The sequence below is a fragment of the Mandrillus leucophaeus genome, unplaced genomic scaffold (genome assembly GCF_000951045.1).
Source record: "Mandrillus leucophaeus isolate KB7577 unplaced genomic scaffold, Mleu.le_1.0 Scaffold60, whole genome shotgun sequence".
Lineage (NCBI taxonomy): Eukaryota > Metazoa > Chordata > Mammalia > Primates > Cercopithecidae > Mandrillus > Mandrillus leucophaeus.
Genome location: NW_012106475.1, coordinates 1,752,013 through 1,770,553, shown reverse-complemented (window position 1 = coordinate 1,770,553; position 18,541 = coordinate 1,752,013). Strand labels below are relative to the sequence as shown.

Below are 18,541 nucleotides of genomic sequence, written 5' to 3'. Positions count from 1 at the left end.
TTGAGCCCAGGAAGTCAAGGCTGCAGTGAGCCAAGATCTCACTGCTGCACTCCAGCCTGGGTGACAGAGTGAGACCCTGCCTCCAAAAAAAAAAAAAAAAAAAAATGTGAAGAGACCCCCCAAGGCAACATCCCATGGGAAGCCTGTGGCTTGAAAAGGGCTGAATAATAACTGATCGTCTCTTCCTTCTCTCTTGGGTCTCACAGTCGAGGCTTTGGGCAGTCCAACTCCCTCCCGACGGCTGGCTCTATGGGCAGTGGCATGGGCAGACGGAACCCGCGCCAGTACCAGATCCCCTCTCGGAACGTCCCTTCCGCCCGCCTGGGCCTCTTGGGCACCAGTGGATTCGTCAGCTCCAACCAGCGCAACACCACAGCTGCCCCCACCATAATGAAACAAGGAAGACAGGTTTGTTCTGCTCCAAGGAGGGAGGAGGATGGCCAAGCCAAGGCCTGAGGCTGCAGATGTCCCCCCAGGTGACCCCAGGGTGGGGAGAGAGGCCAAGGGGGACTATGCTGGGGGCAGTTGTCACCATTCCTCAGAGGTAACAGCATTGTTTGCGTTGTTCTCTGGGAGACACAGCAACCCCATAGCTGTGCTTAGGATGCCCAGAGGACCACTTTAACCTTGGGGACCCTGCACAAGAGGATCTTTGGAAAGAAATGCAAGACCTATTTCTTCCTTGCCCCATGCTTGACCTTCTACCTCCCAAATCTGGGCTCCAGGAGAGCCTGGTACTTTCCTTCCCTTTTTATCTGTGGCAAAAAGCTCCCTTGTATTAGTCCCAGCTCTGGTGGAGCATCCACAGGACATAGTCTGAGAGTGTGCGCCAGGGGGAAAGTTAACACATTCTCAGCCTGCCCAGAGGTTCTTGCTGTGCAATTTAGAGCTGACTTCTCTGGCCGGTCGCTCATACCCCTCTAGCCCCAGGCCTCACCCCTGCCTAGTGCCTTCTGCCTGCGTGTCCAGAGCTTCTCGAAGCTCTGTGGGTGGGGATTAGCATCGGAGGAACACAAGTAGGTCTGAGGTTCTGGGGTCTCAGGAGAAACTAAGGGATGACAGATCAGCTTAAAAACAGGAAAAGGGCTTCAGGCAAGATGGGCAGGATTCACTCCCCTGGGTACCAGAAAGCCCTGTCTTCTGACCATTTTCCCCAGCCCCCAGATCCGTTCAAGAAGACGTCACTGCTGGGACACACAAGCTAAGCTGTGCCAGCTCATTGCCAGCTGAGAGGTTCTTTTCTCTCCCCCTCGCTTTGAAGTACATTGTAAGAATCTAAAAAAAAAAAAAAAAAAAAAAAAAATCAAAATGAGAGCCCTGAAATAGTTTGTGCTCTTCATTGCATACATTTATAGAACTCCCCCATTTCCTAGAAGAGTGGCAGGGAAAAAGCAAAAGCAACAACTGGGATAAAAAGAGTTTTGCAGACAGGGAGAGCGGTGTCCAGATGAAGCTGAGGCTTACAGCAAGGCCAGCACTGAGGAGGTGAAGAGAAATTACAGTGAATGGAATCTAAACCCTTCTCTGTAAATATGCAGATGCTAGCGCTGGCCTGCAAGCCCCTTTTCTAGAAGTTAGAGTTCTCCTGGGATCTTTGCCTCCCAAATTCTTGCTGGCGGCTCTGCTGTCCACCCCAGCGGGGCTGAACTAACGAGTTCCCCTTTTGCTTTTCTCACTAGAACCTGTGGTTTGCCAACCCCGGGGGCAGCAATAGCATGCCAAGCCGCACCCACAGCTCAGTCCAGAGGACCCGCTCGCTGCCCGTGCACACTTCCCCACAGAATATGCTGATGTTCCAACAGCCAGGTAGGGCCCGGCGCTTCACGTCCCCTTGACACAGAGGGGAGGCCAAAATACATGCCCCAGCGAACCCAGCCAGAAAGTGCTTAGCCTTGACTGTCACCGTGCATTCTTTGGAGCTTATAGAAGCCTTTCCTTTTTTAAACTGTGCCTTGCCAGCATGAATAGCGGCGGCTTGGCTGACAGCCAGCACGTGGAGCCCCAGAGTTGCTTGCAATCTGATGGGGATATTTTTGATACTAGTCATATTTCTAGATTGATTAAACCAGAGATAGCACAAGAGGGCTTTGGTGGTGGGGAGGTGGGAGGGCTCCATGTGTAGTGTGTGTGTGTGGAAAGAGAAAGTGAGAGTGAGACAGAGAAAGAGAAAACTGTTGATGCTGAGACCTTCCCCCTGGTTTGGGCTTTTTCTTGCGAAGTGATGACTGTTGTACCAGCCATCTTTCCTTTACTTGGTTAAAGCGCAATTTAGCACACTTCAAGTCAATTTCAGCTTTCATCATGCTTCCTAAAACAGAGTAGTTGGAATTATGCACAGCTAATGAATACTTGAACCCTTTCTCTATGCAGGCAGTGATCTTGTAGACTTTGTAGACTCCAAGGGTAATAACAAGCCACTCAGGCAATTATACTGCACCTATCTGGATGGACCCCCCCACCCAAGGCAGGCAAACCAGAGATGTGTTATACCTGTAGGAAAATGCCCTGGACAGTAGAAACGCTCTGTCTAGTAAGTCCTATCTATAGGAGTTTAAGGAAGGGAAGTGTCACTGTGGCCTGCAATAGGCAAGGAAGCTTCTTGAGATTGGAGCTGAGCTTCAGGGCACAGCAGAGGGTAGAGAGAGGGAAGGCAGAGTTACAGGCAGAAAGAATGCAGGAGCAAGACCACAAAGGTCCAGATATACCACAGCATGGCCCAGAAGCCATGGCTGGCTGAAGGGTCTGGCTGAGGTAGCAGAAAGTGGACCCAGGGAGCTGTAAAGGTTGTGGCCCATGGTGGGGGACTTGGAATCCAAAGCTGAGGAGCTTGGACTCTGGCCACTCTCCCTGGGGGGATTCCTCCATGTGGGGGATTCCAAGTAGAAGTCAGGCAGGAGGATGCAGGATGGAAGGAGGTAGGCTGAAATTGGGAGGCCAGGGAGGAGGAGGACGCTGAAGGAGAGGACCCTCCACTGGGAACGGCATGTCAGGGAGGGGAGCGACAGCCACCCAGTGCAGCAGCCTGCTCACGTTGCTTCTTGACTTCCAAAACTCTTATTTGCTCACTTTTGTTTTAAAGCTCCTTTTCTCCATTTCTATACATGTAGCTATTGTTTTTCCTGGGAAGAAACATGACAACATTTGGGGGTTGTGAAGGCTCTTTCCCGGGGTCCTTTCATCCCATCCTCTGTTTTCACACAGAATTATGTAGAATCCATTCCCAATAAAAGAGATTCTGGACAAGATTTGAAGAGGTCCTGCACACAAGGAGATCTTTCACCTTGAATGGGTCTTTCACCCTGGCCTCAGTGTCACCAGCAGAGTGACTGCTGTCTTCAATTCTTTATACCTTCTCAAGGCCTTCTTGATTTTTTCTCTTCCTGCCACTTTTGCCAGTTCTCAGCCTTCCTCTTTGTTCATACGGAATCTTCCCTGAGCTTTCTGCATCTTAATTGGGAAGACTAGGTCCAGACAGTCCCCCTTCTAAGAGCTGGGTCGTCCCGGAGCACTTTGGGTTTGTTGATAGAATCACCTTTGTTGCCGCTCCACTGTTTCACAGCAGTGCCAAGTGGCTGGCTTGTGCTCAGGGCAACTATGAACCTAATATCATTTTCACTCTTCATATGAAGCCTCTTGTTCCTGTGGCTGAAGAATCAAATAATACAGAAGGGCCCTAAGCAAAAATGACTGTCCCTCTCCCCTCCCCTTCCTAGCCCACAGGCACAACCCCTTTAAGCAGACTGTAGTTACCTACAAGTCTCTAAATAATGTGCTTCACATACTGGACTTAAAACTCTGGAACCCTTTGAGTGTTCTTTTTAATCTCTCAAGTATTACAAACCCACTTCCAGCAAGGCCTTAAAGGTCCTCACACAGCATTTTTAATAACAGCCAAAGCACAGGAAAAAGCCCGCTCTAAATTTCCTGATTGCAAATAAACCATTGAGCGCTGGACAGGAGCCACTCCTAGGGCCTGCCCAGCACGCTCAGCACCATGCGGGGTGGCTCTTCCAGGACATGCATAAAGGGCATGACAGGGCAGGGCCTGGCCAGGACCCAGGACCCAGGATCCCTCGCTGAAGGGGAAGGAGGCTGTAGAAGGTCCCTGCTTAAGGGCACAGGGTTGCGGTTCCCCAGCCCTTGCCAATCAAATGCTGGTTGTCAAGGCCACGCGTCACTGTAGTGACTTTTCCTTCCCCCCAAGGAGGCAGCCTCCTACCCAGGGACAACACCTCTGACCTCCAAGCAGGTCCAAACGAAGGCTCATCCTAGAGTCAGGGTCCTCATCTTGGATTCAGAGCCTCTTCTGCAGATGGGCCTTTCCACACGAAGCAGTGCAATCTGGTTCGCTATGGAGACTTCCCGGGGCTTGTGGCCAGGCGTTAAAACTAGACTACAAATATCATGTCAGGACAGCAAAAATCAAGAAGTCAGAAAGTGGCTTTCATCTGTACATGAACAGGAGTAATAGCGAACACAAAATGAAATTGAGATGTGTAACCAGCCCAAAAGTAAATACTCAGAAAACTGTTGTTATGCAATGAATGCAGTGTTTTCCTCCTGGCTGTTAGATGTCTTCAGAGAATCCATTGTAAACTGGGCAAATCTTGAAGACTACAATGCATTTGAAGGATGCTTTGATTCTGTAAACCTAAAATAACTCTACTGATGGGAGACTTTAAACGTCTCATACAGAGAAGACAGAGGGCTAGAACCCACCTCCAAGTTGCGGATCAGTTCATCAGTCACCTTGCTCGGGTTTACAGGACACTTCCCTTGTTCCTGGTTCTACACAATTCACGGGCACTTGGAGGCCCCTCGGGAGTGGTGTTTCATGTTATTCCCACATGGACAATTTTCTTATTTTTTTTTTTCTTTTTGAGACAGAGTCTCACTCTTTCGCCCAGGCTGGAGTACAGTGGCGCGATCTCAGCTCACTGCAAACTCCACCTCCACATGGACAAGTTTTAGCTGTTTCCTGGGACCAGCCAGGAGAGCCTTCAGGTGGCTATTGCCGGAGATGAATAGGAAACACTACGAGGTATAATACGCTCACCAGAAAACTAGTGTGGTGCCTGTGCAAATGGTCACGTTCCTCATGGAGGCAGGGTGTGTTCTCAACTAGATAATTGGTTTGGAAATTGCTTGGAGAGGGATCCTTTATTTTGGAAGCAATTAATTCCTACTGACCCGGGCTTAGTTGTCCTTGGGATCCAGTCGGAGAGGATCCTGGAGTGGCTCTGGCTCAACAGTAGGAGATCATGGAGGTTCTTAACCCCCTGGAGGGCCTAACAGAAAAGGGCAGGGAACCCCATAGCAGTCTTCAAAGGAAAACCTTCAGAAGGGTAGGCTGCACAGCCTTCTGGAAACCTCATCCTTCCCTTGCCCAAAGCCACATGCAAACTACCCTTGGTAGTGAACCAGCTGGATGTGAGCTGGGTCCAGTGGCGCCTCACGTGGCAGCATTTCATGGTGTGACTTACCTGTTCACCACAGCAAACCTCCTCTAAGCACCAGCTCACAATTGGGATTCTTCTACCGTAAGCACTCGGCATATATCGGGGAGCACAGTACTCCAGGCTGTTATTTTTCATTTCCTTCCAGAGAACTGCCTTTAGAAAGAATAGAGAGTTAGTTATTGGTGCACTGGGTCCATTAGGGAGTGGAAGGGGCTGCCATGCAGAGGCAGAAACCAGAACAGGGACCCACGTACAGTACTGGATAAATATTTCCTCCATGTCTTCCAATAAATCAAGGCAGACATCCCTCTTCAGGACTGGCAGACAATGGGTAGGGAGATTGATAAATCAATTCTGTCATAGCCAAGAACCCAGCTGGGCCCACAGCCTCCTCCCTCTGAGCATCAACTTGGGGCAAGATGGTACAATATCATCTTATACCATGTACCCATCACTTTTTGTGAAAGCTCTGGTCCCAGAGGACCTCCACAGGCACTGACCTTCTTCTGCAGGCTTAGGAATGTTAGGAGGCCACCAGAGAAAAGGTGTGTTCCCATAGCCAACTCAGGGATGCCATTTATTACTCATACCCTCCTGCCACCCTCCACGGCCGTCTCTGCCATCCTCAGCTTGCCTGCTGCCCCGCCCCTCTGTTTCCCTACCCATGCCATTTCTTTCCCTTTTGTTACCATCCTCCCCCTTTCTTCTTAGTTCCCTTGTCTTCCTTTCTTCTTTACTCATCTCATCACAGTGGTCCAGGTCCCACTTCTCTGTCCCTTTTTGTCTTCCCTGCTTTCTCTCCTCCTAGAAACCCTGCTCCTCAGTGAACCAGACTCCACACCTTTCTAGTTATCCAACAGAGTTGCCTCAGCTGTCATTGGCAAAATGGGATTCTACAGATTTTTCCTGGAATTCCCCAGCCTGTTCCTTATTCTAAAGTCCTAAAGAAATTGGCTCCTTACCCTCAGTGCCTTGGAGAAAGAGCACTGCAGAATTGTACCAAGGGTGCCACACATGAGACCCAGTAGGGATGGACGGTTACTGCCAAGGACAAGCCCTGTGGGCTCCTCAGGGGGGTGCTACAGCAACACCTCATTAGGGATGGGTAGCGTTCTCTTCCGGAATCTTCTTGACCCTGGGCCTGAGCACAAGACTACTCCATACATGTGAGACTTCTGAAAAGATACAATTAATGTTTCAAGTCAGCCGAGACCTTGGGGATTCCAAAACTGGGGGTCCTTACTGAATACTGGAACGGTCCTCAGAGATGCCATCTGAGCTGAAGAAACATGCCTCCTTTGGGAAACAGCAGAGGAGGCTCAGTTAAAAAGGGGTCTTAACTTTTGCCTTCCTAGGACTCAGATCTCCATCTGCCTGGTCTGTGGCTGGTAGGGGCAGGGGCCTGGGATAAATGAGACGGGCCCTCAGGGTTAACAGGAGCCACAGCAAGGGTTGGCCTGGTGGTTTACGTTGGTCTGTGGGGCAAGAGCTGCCCGAATGCCCCTCTGGGGCACCAAGCCCCATGCGGCTGAGGGTTCCTAGCCTGAGATGGAAGCTGTTTTCCACCCAACTGGTCTTATACGTGCGGCGAGATGGCATGGATCTGTTTTTATCAAATACACAATTAAAAAGTCACACTATTAGGAAACTCTGCAGTGTGAACATATGGGCTTCTCCCAAGACTTAGAATTTTTCAGAGCCACTCAGAGTGGTGGGGGTCATGGCTCCCCAGCGCCTGGAAGCAAAGAGCTGGGGAGAAGGAGCGAACACCCCCACTTCCCACCTAAAAGAGCAGCCACGAAGGTTTGGGGATTCTGGAGCGGAGAGCCCTGCGTTTCTCAGCCCCCTTTTTGGAACACGCAATCCCAGGCTTGGAAAATGGCATTTTGCTGCGTGTTGGCAAGAAATCCTGCAGCTGAAACACTTCTCTCCAAATGTCGAGCATCTTTATTTATCCAAATCTCTCCACAGTGTTTGTTTAAAGGGGAGCGCTGGAGAGTAAACTAAATCTTACAATGAGCATATGGATGGCTATAATTGCTGAGGTTTGTTTTTTTTCGTATTTGCTAACTCGCTATATATAAAATTGTGTTTCTATTTTATAGATTTCACACCCTGAAGACTGCTAATTTTTGCATGCATATGATTTTCACATGAATGGATGAAAATACTAAAATCTCTTCCCCCTGGAATTGTCTAATTGCCCCGACCCTACTCTAACAGCAACTAGTGGGTGGGGGCGGTGGAGACTCCTGCCATTCTCTGCGGCACCCCACTTCCCTGGAAGCTCAGTCAGCCTCCGTCTGCTCACGAACTGGCACGGTTGTCTTCCAAACCCATCGACGCCGGAACATGGGTCAGGAAGAACACAGTCAGCTCTCTGGTGCTTTCCATAGCGTTCTATTTTGCCAGCCTTCTCTTTGCAATTTTTAAATAACGGAAGCAACATCTGCCTCTGAATTAGCGGACAATGGGAACACACATTGCAGAGATTTATCTTAATGTATAGCAAATCAAGGAAAACAAAACTTTGGTTTAACCACTGGTTTCAGTTTCCTATCCCGCCAAGCCACCAACCTCGTTTCACTTCTCTTTCTCTCTCTGGCCCATGTGCTCCCTTGGTGGAGACATGAAGGAGCAGGCAGGTGGCCTGCAGTGGGACCCCAGAATGCTTTCCCCACTTGACAAGTAGAAGAGCTAAGGCCCTCAGCAGGGAACAGCTTCCCAGGCTCACGGAGGAAGGTGGTGGCAACACGGAGACTTCTCGGTCACCTGGAACACACCCCGCTCTGGACACCGCCTCTGGGACTTTTTTTCTGCCTCTCCCTGTAGGATTTTGCAATTCTTTTCAAACTAGTGTCACAAAATGTTTAAAAAAAAAAAAAGGGATTTCACAACTCTTAGCTGTCAGAGTTTCCTTCTACTTCTTTCGCTTTTTCTTCACTCAGTAGACATGTATGAGGCAGAAGGCCAGGGCCGGGCACTGAGGGAGATTCAGAGAGATAGGGAAGCATCATCACTGTCCGCAAGGCACTTCTAGATAGTTGAGGACATTTAAAGTCTCCACCGGATGAGGCCTGTGGAGGTGTTGACAGTGAGAGCTCCAGCAGGGGAGACGAGGCGGCTCCCAGGGGCTGCCTCCTGCTCACGACAGGCGACACTGGAACCTGGGGAGATAGAGGGGAGATTGCGGTGAGAATGTGCACAGCACTGTCGGGCAGTGGGAGCTGAGCCCCTACTGCCTGCAGAGTGGGCGTCTCAGCCCTTGGTTCTAGAGGCCCTCAAGGCTGAGGGCGTTGACCATCACCTGCAGTTGCTGTGGCAGGTGGCAGAGCCTGGCTCTGGAGTCAGAGGTGGCCTGGCCCCAGCTCCATGTGAACTGGGTAACTGATGCGTGGCTTCACCTCTCCCAACCCCACTTGGGCTTGTTGGGTGGATTAAGGAGCCCACACACCTAAAGCCCCCTACGTGGTCTCGCACTCAGAAGAGGTGTGTGCCGGGCCCTGGCCTTCCGCCCCCGCTCTAGATGCGGGCCAGGCCCTGCTCTAGGCACAGGAGGCAGAGCTAAGTTCTGCTCCAATGAGGTGAGCACTTGAGCACTCAGCGGGGTCAGGGGAGGGGGACAGTAGAAAGTGAATACAAATATCAAATATGATAGCTGCGGGCGAAGGCTATGAAGAAAAATAAAGCACGGGAAAGGGATAGTGTGGGGGCATGGCTCATACAAGGAAAAAAGTCCTTTCTGAGGAGACGATAGAGCCAGAAATGTAAAGGCAGGGAGAGCCATGGAAACCACTCCAGGGAACAGCGGTGCAAAGGCCCTGAGGTAGGAGGGGGCCTGGGGCGGAGTAGAGGAAGGAGAGAGCTGTGTGAGGGCACAGAGATAACAAGGGCCTGGATCACACGGGGCCTTGCAGGATGGGAGGCCGCTGGAGGGTTCTGAGCAGAGGAAGCACAGACTGTGACATGACCAGCTATTTTTAGTCTCTGTTTTGTTTCAGGTTCCCAAGTCCACAGTGGACTGTGTTTAACAGACCTTAGAGGCTGGTTGAGCCTGAGCGGAGCCCCTTCCATGCCAGCGCTGACAGTCCCCAAGTCCTCCCGGGGAGGCACACCAGACCCTTCTCTTGCAGGTGGAACCAGGTGGCACCCTGCTTATCTCCTCCTTGTCACCAACATAACCCTTTATCCCCTGCAGAATTCCAGCTTCCCGTGACCGAACCTGACATCAACAACAGGCTGGAGTCGTTGTGCCTCAGTATGACCGAACACGCCCTGGGAGGTGAGTGTGTTCTTCCTGCACGTCCCCATGTCCCTGTTACCACATGCCTGGGAGAACTTCTGGCCATCTGCTGTCTACACTGTGGCAGGAGCTCAGGAGAACTGGGGGAGGACAAGGAGGGATAGGCAGGGGACAGGGAGAAAGAGTGGCCTTAGGGTACTATTGGACCCTTTTCCAGCAGCACCATGCCAATGGCCAGTGCCCTGGTCCTCCTCCTTTTCTGGGAGGTGAGTCAGGGACCTGGAGATCAGAGCTGTCCCTCTGTCCCCAGAAGCTCCACCTCCCGGTACACGTGGGAATCACACCACAGCAGTTGTCCCAGCCAAGTGCCAGTCCTGGAGGAGTCAGGGACACGAGACATGGCTTTTAGTGGGAATATCCCGTACAACATTGGATGCTTCCCTTCTCTGCACTAGATCCCCTGGCCTGGTCCAAGCATAGCCCAGCTGCCCTAAAAATAGAATTTTTGAAAAACAGAAAACCCAGCTTGTTTGTGTATCTCCCAGTTGCAAACAGCTTTCTTGACACCTGGAGCCCAAAGCAGGCTGAGGTGTCCTTTCCTGTGTGACAGGGACAGGTTGAGTTAACAGGGGCCTGCACATCCACTGCCCAAGCCAGGAATGGGGGCTGTGCCGTGCAGGGCTGCAGCTCCACACGCAGCTCACAGAAGCAGCCGTGCTCCCGCGTGTGTTTGGTTGGAAGCCATGCTTGGGAGCAGCCCTGGGAGGCCTTCAACTCCCTCCTGGTACTAGGCGGGCACCTTTCTCTGGGCCTGGATATTTACAATGCTTGGCAGGCAGAGGAGAGAAGAGATGCCTGCCATTTCCTGCCAGCTTCCTGGGAGGCTGTATGCCACAGAGACACAGAGGCCTCCTATGAGCCTTTCCAATAGCCCTATCCAGTCTACACACACTTACCCACCCAGAGAAGGGCTGTCTGCACACCTAGAGCCAAGATGTGCACCACCCCTGGCAGTGTGAGGAAAAGACTGCCATCCTCTGCTGCTTCAGAGAGCCTTGTCCTCCAGACCTAAGGTTGTTAGATGTTTAGTCTCTGCAAACACAATCTTATCCTGAAACCAAATGTGAAATAGATCAATGCTCTGCATGGAGCAGAGGGGTGGGCCAGGAGCACACTCACCTGACCTCCGTACCAGGGGGAGCTGAAGGCCTTCCAAGGGCATCACAGGGCTTCACCAAACAGATGGTGGGAAGACACAGCCCCTTCTATGACTTCCCCCAGGGCTCTATAAAGAGCCTCATTTGCGAACCACTGCTCTCTGTCTTGGCCATTCAGATCTCAGGAACATCACTGGGCCATCCCTGGCACCTCCGGCAGGAGGTGCCACCAGCTCATCTTTACCTCATAGAGGAGACTGGGTCAGCAGCCCCCTAATGAGTAATGGGAGACAACTCAAATGTCCACCAAAGGATGAATATGGCTTAAGAAAATGTGTAGCCATACAGTGAAACAGCATTCAGCCTTTAAAAAGCAAACAAGTACCGCCTATGCAACGCAGTGGATGAATCTTGACATGCTGAGTGAAACAAGCCAGGCATGAAAGACCACAGAGCATTATGATTCCATTTATGTGAGATGTCCAGGATAGACTAATCTACTGGGACAGAAAGTAGATGAGTGGTTGCCAGGGGCTGAAGGGAGGAGGATGAAAATATTCTGGAATTAGATAGTGGTGAGGGTTGCACAGCTTTGCAAATGTACTAAAAACCACTGAATTGTGTACTTTCAAAGGGTGAAATTTATGATATGCAAATATCTCAATTAAAAGTAGTAATGAGAGTCTCCCTGGGACCAGAGTTAGGATGGCAGCTGGTGAGTGAGTCCCCTGAGCTGGCGCCTGCCAGCGTTCTGACACGGGGAGGGAAGTCCCTGTGCTCCCCTGCTCTACAGCTGGGTGGAGGACTGATTCAGTCTTTCACTGGTTTTGACCAGAGAAGGAGAACTGATAGAACTGACCTTTTCTCCCAGGGCTTGATACATCTCAGACAATTGGCATTTTGGAGGCTCATATCAAACTGCTAAGTACTAACATTATCATTATTAGCAGCAAGAATACCAAACGCTCTTTATTAAAGGAAGGTTTTCATTGAAAAAGACTTCATTTTTTTCAGTCTGTTCTATTTTTACAGAAAACCTCTCTGAACTGATGGGTTTTTTGCTAATGTTTTCATCGTGTTAATCTCCTAAGCCTTTTTATTGCTGTGTTTTTTCCCAATAATCCCCTCTGGTGGGAAGCCTCGTAAGCAGTTTCCTGAGCAGAGAATGCAAATTAAGTTCAGGGTGGCCTAGTTGGGCACAGTGGCAGTGTGCCCTCCCAATATGACAGAGCCTCTCTCCTGGCCGACCCCTTCCAGATGCCAGGAAAGATGACCTTGCTGGAGACAGTATGCCAATGAATTAAGTCATTTTATGGGAAGAGGAATGGGCAGGGAGAGGAAAGCACAGTAAAAGAGGTTCGGATGCTTGCGACTCAGGGATGGAGGAAGAGAGGTTCACATCTGTTGGCCTCTAGGATTGGTGATCTGACACCACTGACACACGCAGGGACCATTGCTTCCTTTCTTTAAAATCTCCCCTAAAATCATACAGAACTTATATACAAGTACACTGGGTCTGTTTGGACTATTTCTTACAACTGCATGTGAACCTACAGTTATCTCAAAAGTTTTGATTGAAGAAGTGCTTCTCCTCCAAGGCCCCACTGGCAGAGTTGCCAGCCTGGCTGCATCCACGAGGAGGCCAGGAACCCCCTGTGGTGGCCTCAGCATGCCCCCTCTATCACTTGGGTCCTCCAGCTTTCCCTGGAACACACTGCCACTCCCTTCTCACACCCGAGTTCTGCCAAGCAGAGATGCTGCATCTGGTGGACCAGTTCTGTGATACTGGGGCTTGGACTGGGACATCAGCAAAGCCAGGGAGGCACCCCGCAGCCCTGTCTCACCCACATCTAGTGGTCACTGAATGCCGTTATTTCTACCGCCTGTGATGGCTAATCCATGCCTCTCTTTGCTCACTGGAAAAGACCCTTGTCAGTTCTGGCACAGACCATTATAGGGGCCTCTTAACTGGTCCGCCTGCCACCAGCCTTATCCTTCTTCAGGTTATCTGATGCAACTACCAGATAAACCATTCTCAAATGAAATCTGAATACTCTACTGCTTATAATTCCCCAACTACCTACCTCTAAGCTCTTGTTCATGGTATGTAAGACCCTATGGTCTGCTCCTGGGGACCCTCCTAGAATCCATGTGTAAGCAGATAGCCAAAAAGGGGCCGGGCAGGCCTCACACCTCTGATGGGCGTATCGCCTGCCTTCTCTGTAGCTTGGGTTTTCCACTTCTCCAAAATGTAGATGTGGCAGATTCTGGGCAGCCTCAGCACTCTCCCACCTCCCAGAGACTGTTCAGTTCCAAGTGCCCACAGCACCTACCTCAGACATCTCTGCCTTTGATCAGATTCTCGAGACAGAGAATCTGGATTTGTTTGGATCAGATGTATCCATCCTTCATGGTCTGCTCAGCTGTGGACAGGGTCACAGCTAGCTTGTCCCCAGTCTCTCATCAGAGACATGGGGTGAGAAGGAGAGGCTGCCAAAGAAAGGGATGTGAGCTAGACAGGTCCACCTGCGTGTCTGTCGCAGCCCCTGCCTGGCTCTTCACCCGATCTCCTCTACTCCATTCCCCACCCTTCATCCTAAACCTCCAACGCACCCTCAGCTCCACCACTGGATGACCTACCATCTCGCCTATGTGTGCACCGCACGCCATCCCCACCCTCCTCCTTCTCCTGCCAGCACCAGCTACAAAAGTCACTTTGTATCTCTCTGAAACTCCTTGACTTCCCAGACCAACTGGGCAGCCATCATTCCTTCCTCCATGTTCCTGCTATCTTGGATCGTTATAGCAATGATCACATACAGCATTATTGTCTGGCTACATGTCTGTGTCTACCCTCAAATATAAGTACTTGGGAGGTGAGGATTAGATATTTTCATCTTGGTTCTCAGGTTCAATATGGTTCCTGGCAAAAATAGCTATTTCCCAGATGTTGTGTGGGTGGGCATATAAATGCATGAACACATGAACACAGGAGCCCTTCTCTGCCCTCAGAGGCTGGGAGGCCCACCATGCATGGCGTTGGCATAGGTGGGCACGAACAGGATTGTTTTGCTCACCTGTGCCCATTGTTTGCTGCTTTCTCTCCCAGACGGGGTTGACCGGACCTCCACAATCTAGAAGCTGAAGATGAGAGTGACCGCGCTGGCCGTGAAATCGACTGCTGCGGGTCCAGTGTCCGCCATCTTCAGGGTTGCACAGAATCCTCCAAGATACTTTGCAGCCTTTCTTTCCCCTGGTCCCTCTCCCGTTTTGATTTTGTGAGAGCGTAGGTCATCCTCGTAAACATATCAGTAGACCTGGGGTTGGTTATTTTGTCATTTGTTTCTGTCATGGGATGGTTTGGTGTGTGGGGTGGGGAGGGGTCTCTAGGGAATTATGAGACTGGGAGGGGGGCGGAGGGAGTGGAGGGAATGCAGGTAGCTCCCTGGATGGAAAGGGGGCAGGGGAAAGAGTACTGCCATGAAAGAGATAGGAGACACACAAGAGGACGGCAGAAGCCCTGGCCCTGGGGAGGCTTCTCGGAAGGCCTGGCTTTACAGGCAGGCCACAGAAGGATATCGTGGGCATGTGCACCCAAAGCAAGATAGTGGCTTGCCTTTTATATCCAATCCAATCCTGATTAGATTTCCCTGAGGCCCCTGCTGGAAGCAGCCATAGGAGAGGGCCCATGGCAACGGGGGAAAGAAGGAAGAAATTCCCTCCAACAAAACTTCAGCTAAACTTTGATTTGTGTATTGTTTACATAATAATTTTAAAGGGTACATAATGTGTAAAGAGTTTGGGTAGAACCTCTCTTCATACTATGGTTTTTGTAAAGGATCTGTTGTTGTTATGGATTCATTTTTTTCCTCTATTTTTGTAAGAGCAGCAGAGTGTCTTTTTAAAACGGCTGCTGAGCTCTGTTTCTTGGGAAGATGGATGCAGTCACGTAGGCCTGAGCTGTCCGTCTTTCACCGTTAGGCGGGAGGAGCGTGTGGGTGGACTTGAAGGACATGGACGTGGCCAGAATGAGCACAGCATTGGGTGAGTGCACAAGGATGAGGACATCATGTGATCAGTCATGGGTTTGCTCGCAGGGCACCCAGAGATTCTCAAAGAATCCTGCAGCCTCTTTCTGTGCTGGATTTGCATGTCATGGAGAGGCCTCCCTCCCTTTCCTCCCCACCCATGGGGCATTATCCTGTCACTCCCAGCCTTGCCCCACACACACACAGGTGGGTACAAGTTCCACTGGAGGAGAAGAGGCAAGGATGGACTTTTTCCCCTTGTGAGAGGTTTGATACCCAGATAACGAGCTCAAAACCTTTACATTAGGATCGCTTATAGGAACTCGAGCCTGGAGGCTGCATCCACTTCACCCATCACTGCTGAGGAAAAGGAGGGAAGAAAGGCCCAGCAACAGTGTACAGAGGGTCCGTCAGCAAGTGCCAGAGAGTGCAGGAAGGGAGACGTTTGGCCCACACGGCGCAGCCCCACCATCCTCGGTGGGCGATGAAAGATGTAGGAAAGGTTGATTTCACGATGGAAATGACAGTGCTATCTGCACAGTATGAATTAGGGATTTGCTGTGTTGGTTGATTTATCCATCCACACACAGGGGAGGGAAAAGACACTGGTTACTTGGTGGGAGATTGAGAAACTATGGTACCTACCACAAAGTAATAGCTCTGTCTATGAAGGGCAAGAAAGGCTACATTTCAGAATTTGACGCAGTGGAGGGTATTAGAGGAAATCAAAGAGGAGTTAACTGTGTGGAAAATCAGGTTGTGTAAATGAAGGTATGAATGCTCGGCCGGAGGCAAGATCAGGGAGATGGTACAAGACCTGTTTGTTACATGGATGAGTCGGGTGCCTTTCTTTTTTTTTGTGTGTGTGTGTGTGTGTGTGTATGTGAAGTCAGAGTTGAAATTCAGAAGATCAGACTATGGAAATCACTGTCTTTTTTTTTTTTTTAAAGCTAATGAACTACATACAGACCTAAAAGGCCTTAATGAAATCTGAACAATTTTCTTTTACTTTCAAGATCAAAAACATACACCCAACCCAGTCTTGGATGCTGCCACCAGGTTTTTGAAGTCAATTTGAGTCTAAGAAGGTGAGAACAATGTAACCATAGAAAACCTTTAGTGAGCATAGAAGGCTTGAAGCCACAATTTCATGCAATGAATTAAAAAAAAAAAAAGTTTCAGACCTCTCCTTGGGTGACTAAGTTCTAAAGATGCAAATCCATGTGCAGAAAAAGATGGCATTTTTTAGTTGATTATTTTTAACCAAGTGCCATTAACATTCATCCCCCACATCCCTTTTCTAAACAAGCTTAGTGTTACTTGGGGAATGTGTTGGGATGGATGATCACATGTAAGGCAGGAAGAATAGGTCAAAGGTTGAAGGCCAAAGGTAAGACCAGAGGGTTTGCGAATGTGGGTTTGTAGGATACTGAGAAAGCGAATAAAGAGGAGAAAAAACCATGGTGTTACACATCTCACTGAGAAAGGAAAGCATTCGGATCTGCTGCAAAAACACATATATCCATAAAGACTCATGTTATTCAGAAAACAGATTGTGAACACAATCACATTCGCATGAATCCTTTAAAAGGAAGAAGACCTTAAAGTATTTGCAAATCTGAATTTCTATTTATTCCTTCACTGAATATAGAAACAATGGTTATCTGATTATTAGAGATATTATTTTGGATATGTTACTTATTAACTTGCTATGGCTGGTAACCATGATAAAGTCTGTTATTAATAACAACATAATTCTTTTTTTAAAGAAGAAAAGCTTATTTTTCATTGACAGTGTATAGATTTATCTACTTAGTTGTGTTTTGCTATTAGTGTTTTAATTTTTTTTTTAAGTTGAGTGTTTGATAAATTTTAAGAGCCTGTCCCCACCTTGTTTTGAGTCCTGTGTTGACTACAGGTATACAGCTCAATTTAAAAATCCTAAAGCAAAAGAATTTTATTTATAAAAGAATCAAACAGTTGCATGCCTAAGGCTGTGAAGTCAGATATTTAGTAATAAAAGCAGCAGTGCCTTTTTTTGTATTTACCCATTGACCCCCACCAAATGCAACTGTTTTATATTAAGAAAATAGTAACAATTTTAAAATCTCAGAGTAAAATCTATTTCACTACATGTTTTCCCCCTTGTTCTGATTTAAGCAGTGTGTACTTGGCATCTCTACATTGTCCTAGGGACAGTGGTATTCTACAATATTGTTATCATGTATGATGTTTTATTGGTGCTTTTTATTCATAGTGGCTTCTTACCAGAAACAGTAGGAAGAAACACATGAACTGTGTACAAGACATTAAACATTGCTGCTGATATGTTGTTGTTTTTTCACATGCTTTTGAGGTTTCACTTTTTAAACGAGAGCCAGCAAGCAAAATAGACGTGGCTGGGTCTGCCTGTCGGGGCGGCTCTTTGCACCGAGCTCTCAAATCCTGTGTATTGAGGGTTCCTTTTTGGTACTCAGGATTGGAGCTACAGCTGGGCCCCCCTCTCTCCCATTCGTTTGAAGAGACACTGAGGGAAACAAGGGTTTCTTTTGAGGTGTCCTTGGCTGCCTTTTACGGGATGGGAGCCTTCTCCGGGTCTTTTGTTCTTCTGCACCTCTTGTAGCTACTGCCGGTGCAAGGTTGTAGATGTGTGTTCCCCAGGAGCCTGGGCTGGGGGGATGAGCTGGGCTGAATGCAAAGGCATGCAACCAGAAGGCGGGCGAGGGGACAAAAAGCAGGCCCGGTCTCATTGGTCCCTGGAGATGTCTATAGCAGTTAGCTCCAGCTTGGGCCTGGGGAAGCAGCCTGACCAAGGCGCTCGGGTGTGCCTGTTACAAGAAGAACCTGCAGAAGGATAATTTGCACATGGAGCTGTGATAACACTAATGTTGATTTTTTTTTTTTTTTTACAAGTCATCAGAGATGTTTGCAAAGTGAGTTTTATTTTTTTGTAATTCCTTTATCTTTACTTAAAGGTGAATGTGTATTCCTCTGGGAGGAATAGGAAGAAAACAGGAATGTTAATAATGTCGAACAGAAAACTTCCTCCCTTATTAATATATAATCCTCATGTATTTATGCCTAATGTAAGCTGACTTTTAAAAAGCTTTCTTTTGTTGCATGCCCTGTGCAGGCATCTGTATTGTACATGCATGCCTTTCGTCCTGTTTTCCTGTATAAAGTTAGTGAACAAAGAAATATTTTTGCCTAGTTCATGTTGCCAAGCAATGCATATTTTTTAAATTTGTCATATATGGAAAGAGCATGTTTGTTACATGTAAAAGCTTTACTGATATACAGATATACTAATGTTTGAAGATGCTGTTCTTTGCAAGTGTACAGTTTTCAAATGTTGTTACCAGTGAAACACCCTTGTGGTTTAAACTTGCTACAATGTATTTATTATTCATTTCCTCCCATGTAACTAAGAATCATGGCTATATTTCATATCAACGTTATATTGAAAGTGAAGGGAAATGATTAATACAAGGTTTTGTAACACTGGTGTGTGTCTGTTTTTTTTTCAACATACATGATTGAATAGAAAATAAGAACTGAGGCCTGGTGCGGTGGCTCATGCCTGTAATCCCAGCACTTTGGGAGGCCGAGGCAGGTTGGTCACTTGAGGTCAGGAGTTCGAGACTAGCCTGGCCA

General features: G+C 48.7%; 1 protein-coding gene across 2 annotated transcripts in view; it reads left to right on the top strand.

Moving 5' to 3' along the window:
- The window catches only part of SAMD4A (sterile alpha motif domain containing 4A), a 237,871-nt gene extending 219,483 nt beyond the window's left edge, over positions 1 to 18,388 (top strand). For both annotated transcript variants that reach the window (XM_011999697.1, XM_011999698.1), the window contains 5 exons: positions 207 to 408; positions 1,680 to 1,806; positions 9,461 to 9,568; positions 9,658 to 9,741; positions 13,969 to 18,388. In XM_011999697.1, coding sequence (XP_011855087.1) covers positions 207 to 408; positions 1,680 to 1,806; positions 9,461 to 9,568; positions 9,658 to 9,741; positions 13,969 to 13,997 — 550 coding nt within the window. In that variant the 3' untranslated portion in view covers positions 13,998 to 18,388. The remainder of the gene's footprint in view (positions 1 to 206; positions 409 to 1,679; positions 1,807 to 9,460; positions 9,569 to 9,657; positions 9,742 to 13,968) is intronic.
- The last annotated feature ends 153 nt before the right edge of the window (positions 18,389 to 18,541 follow it).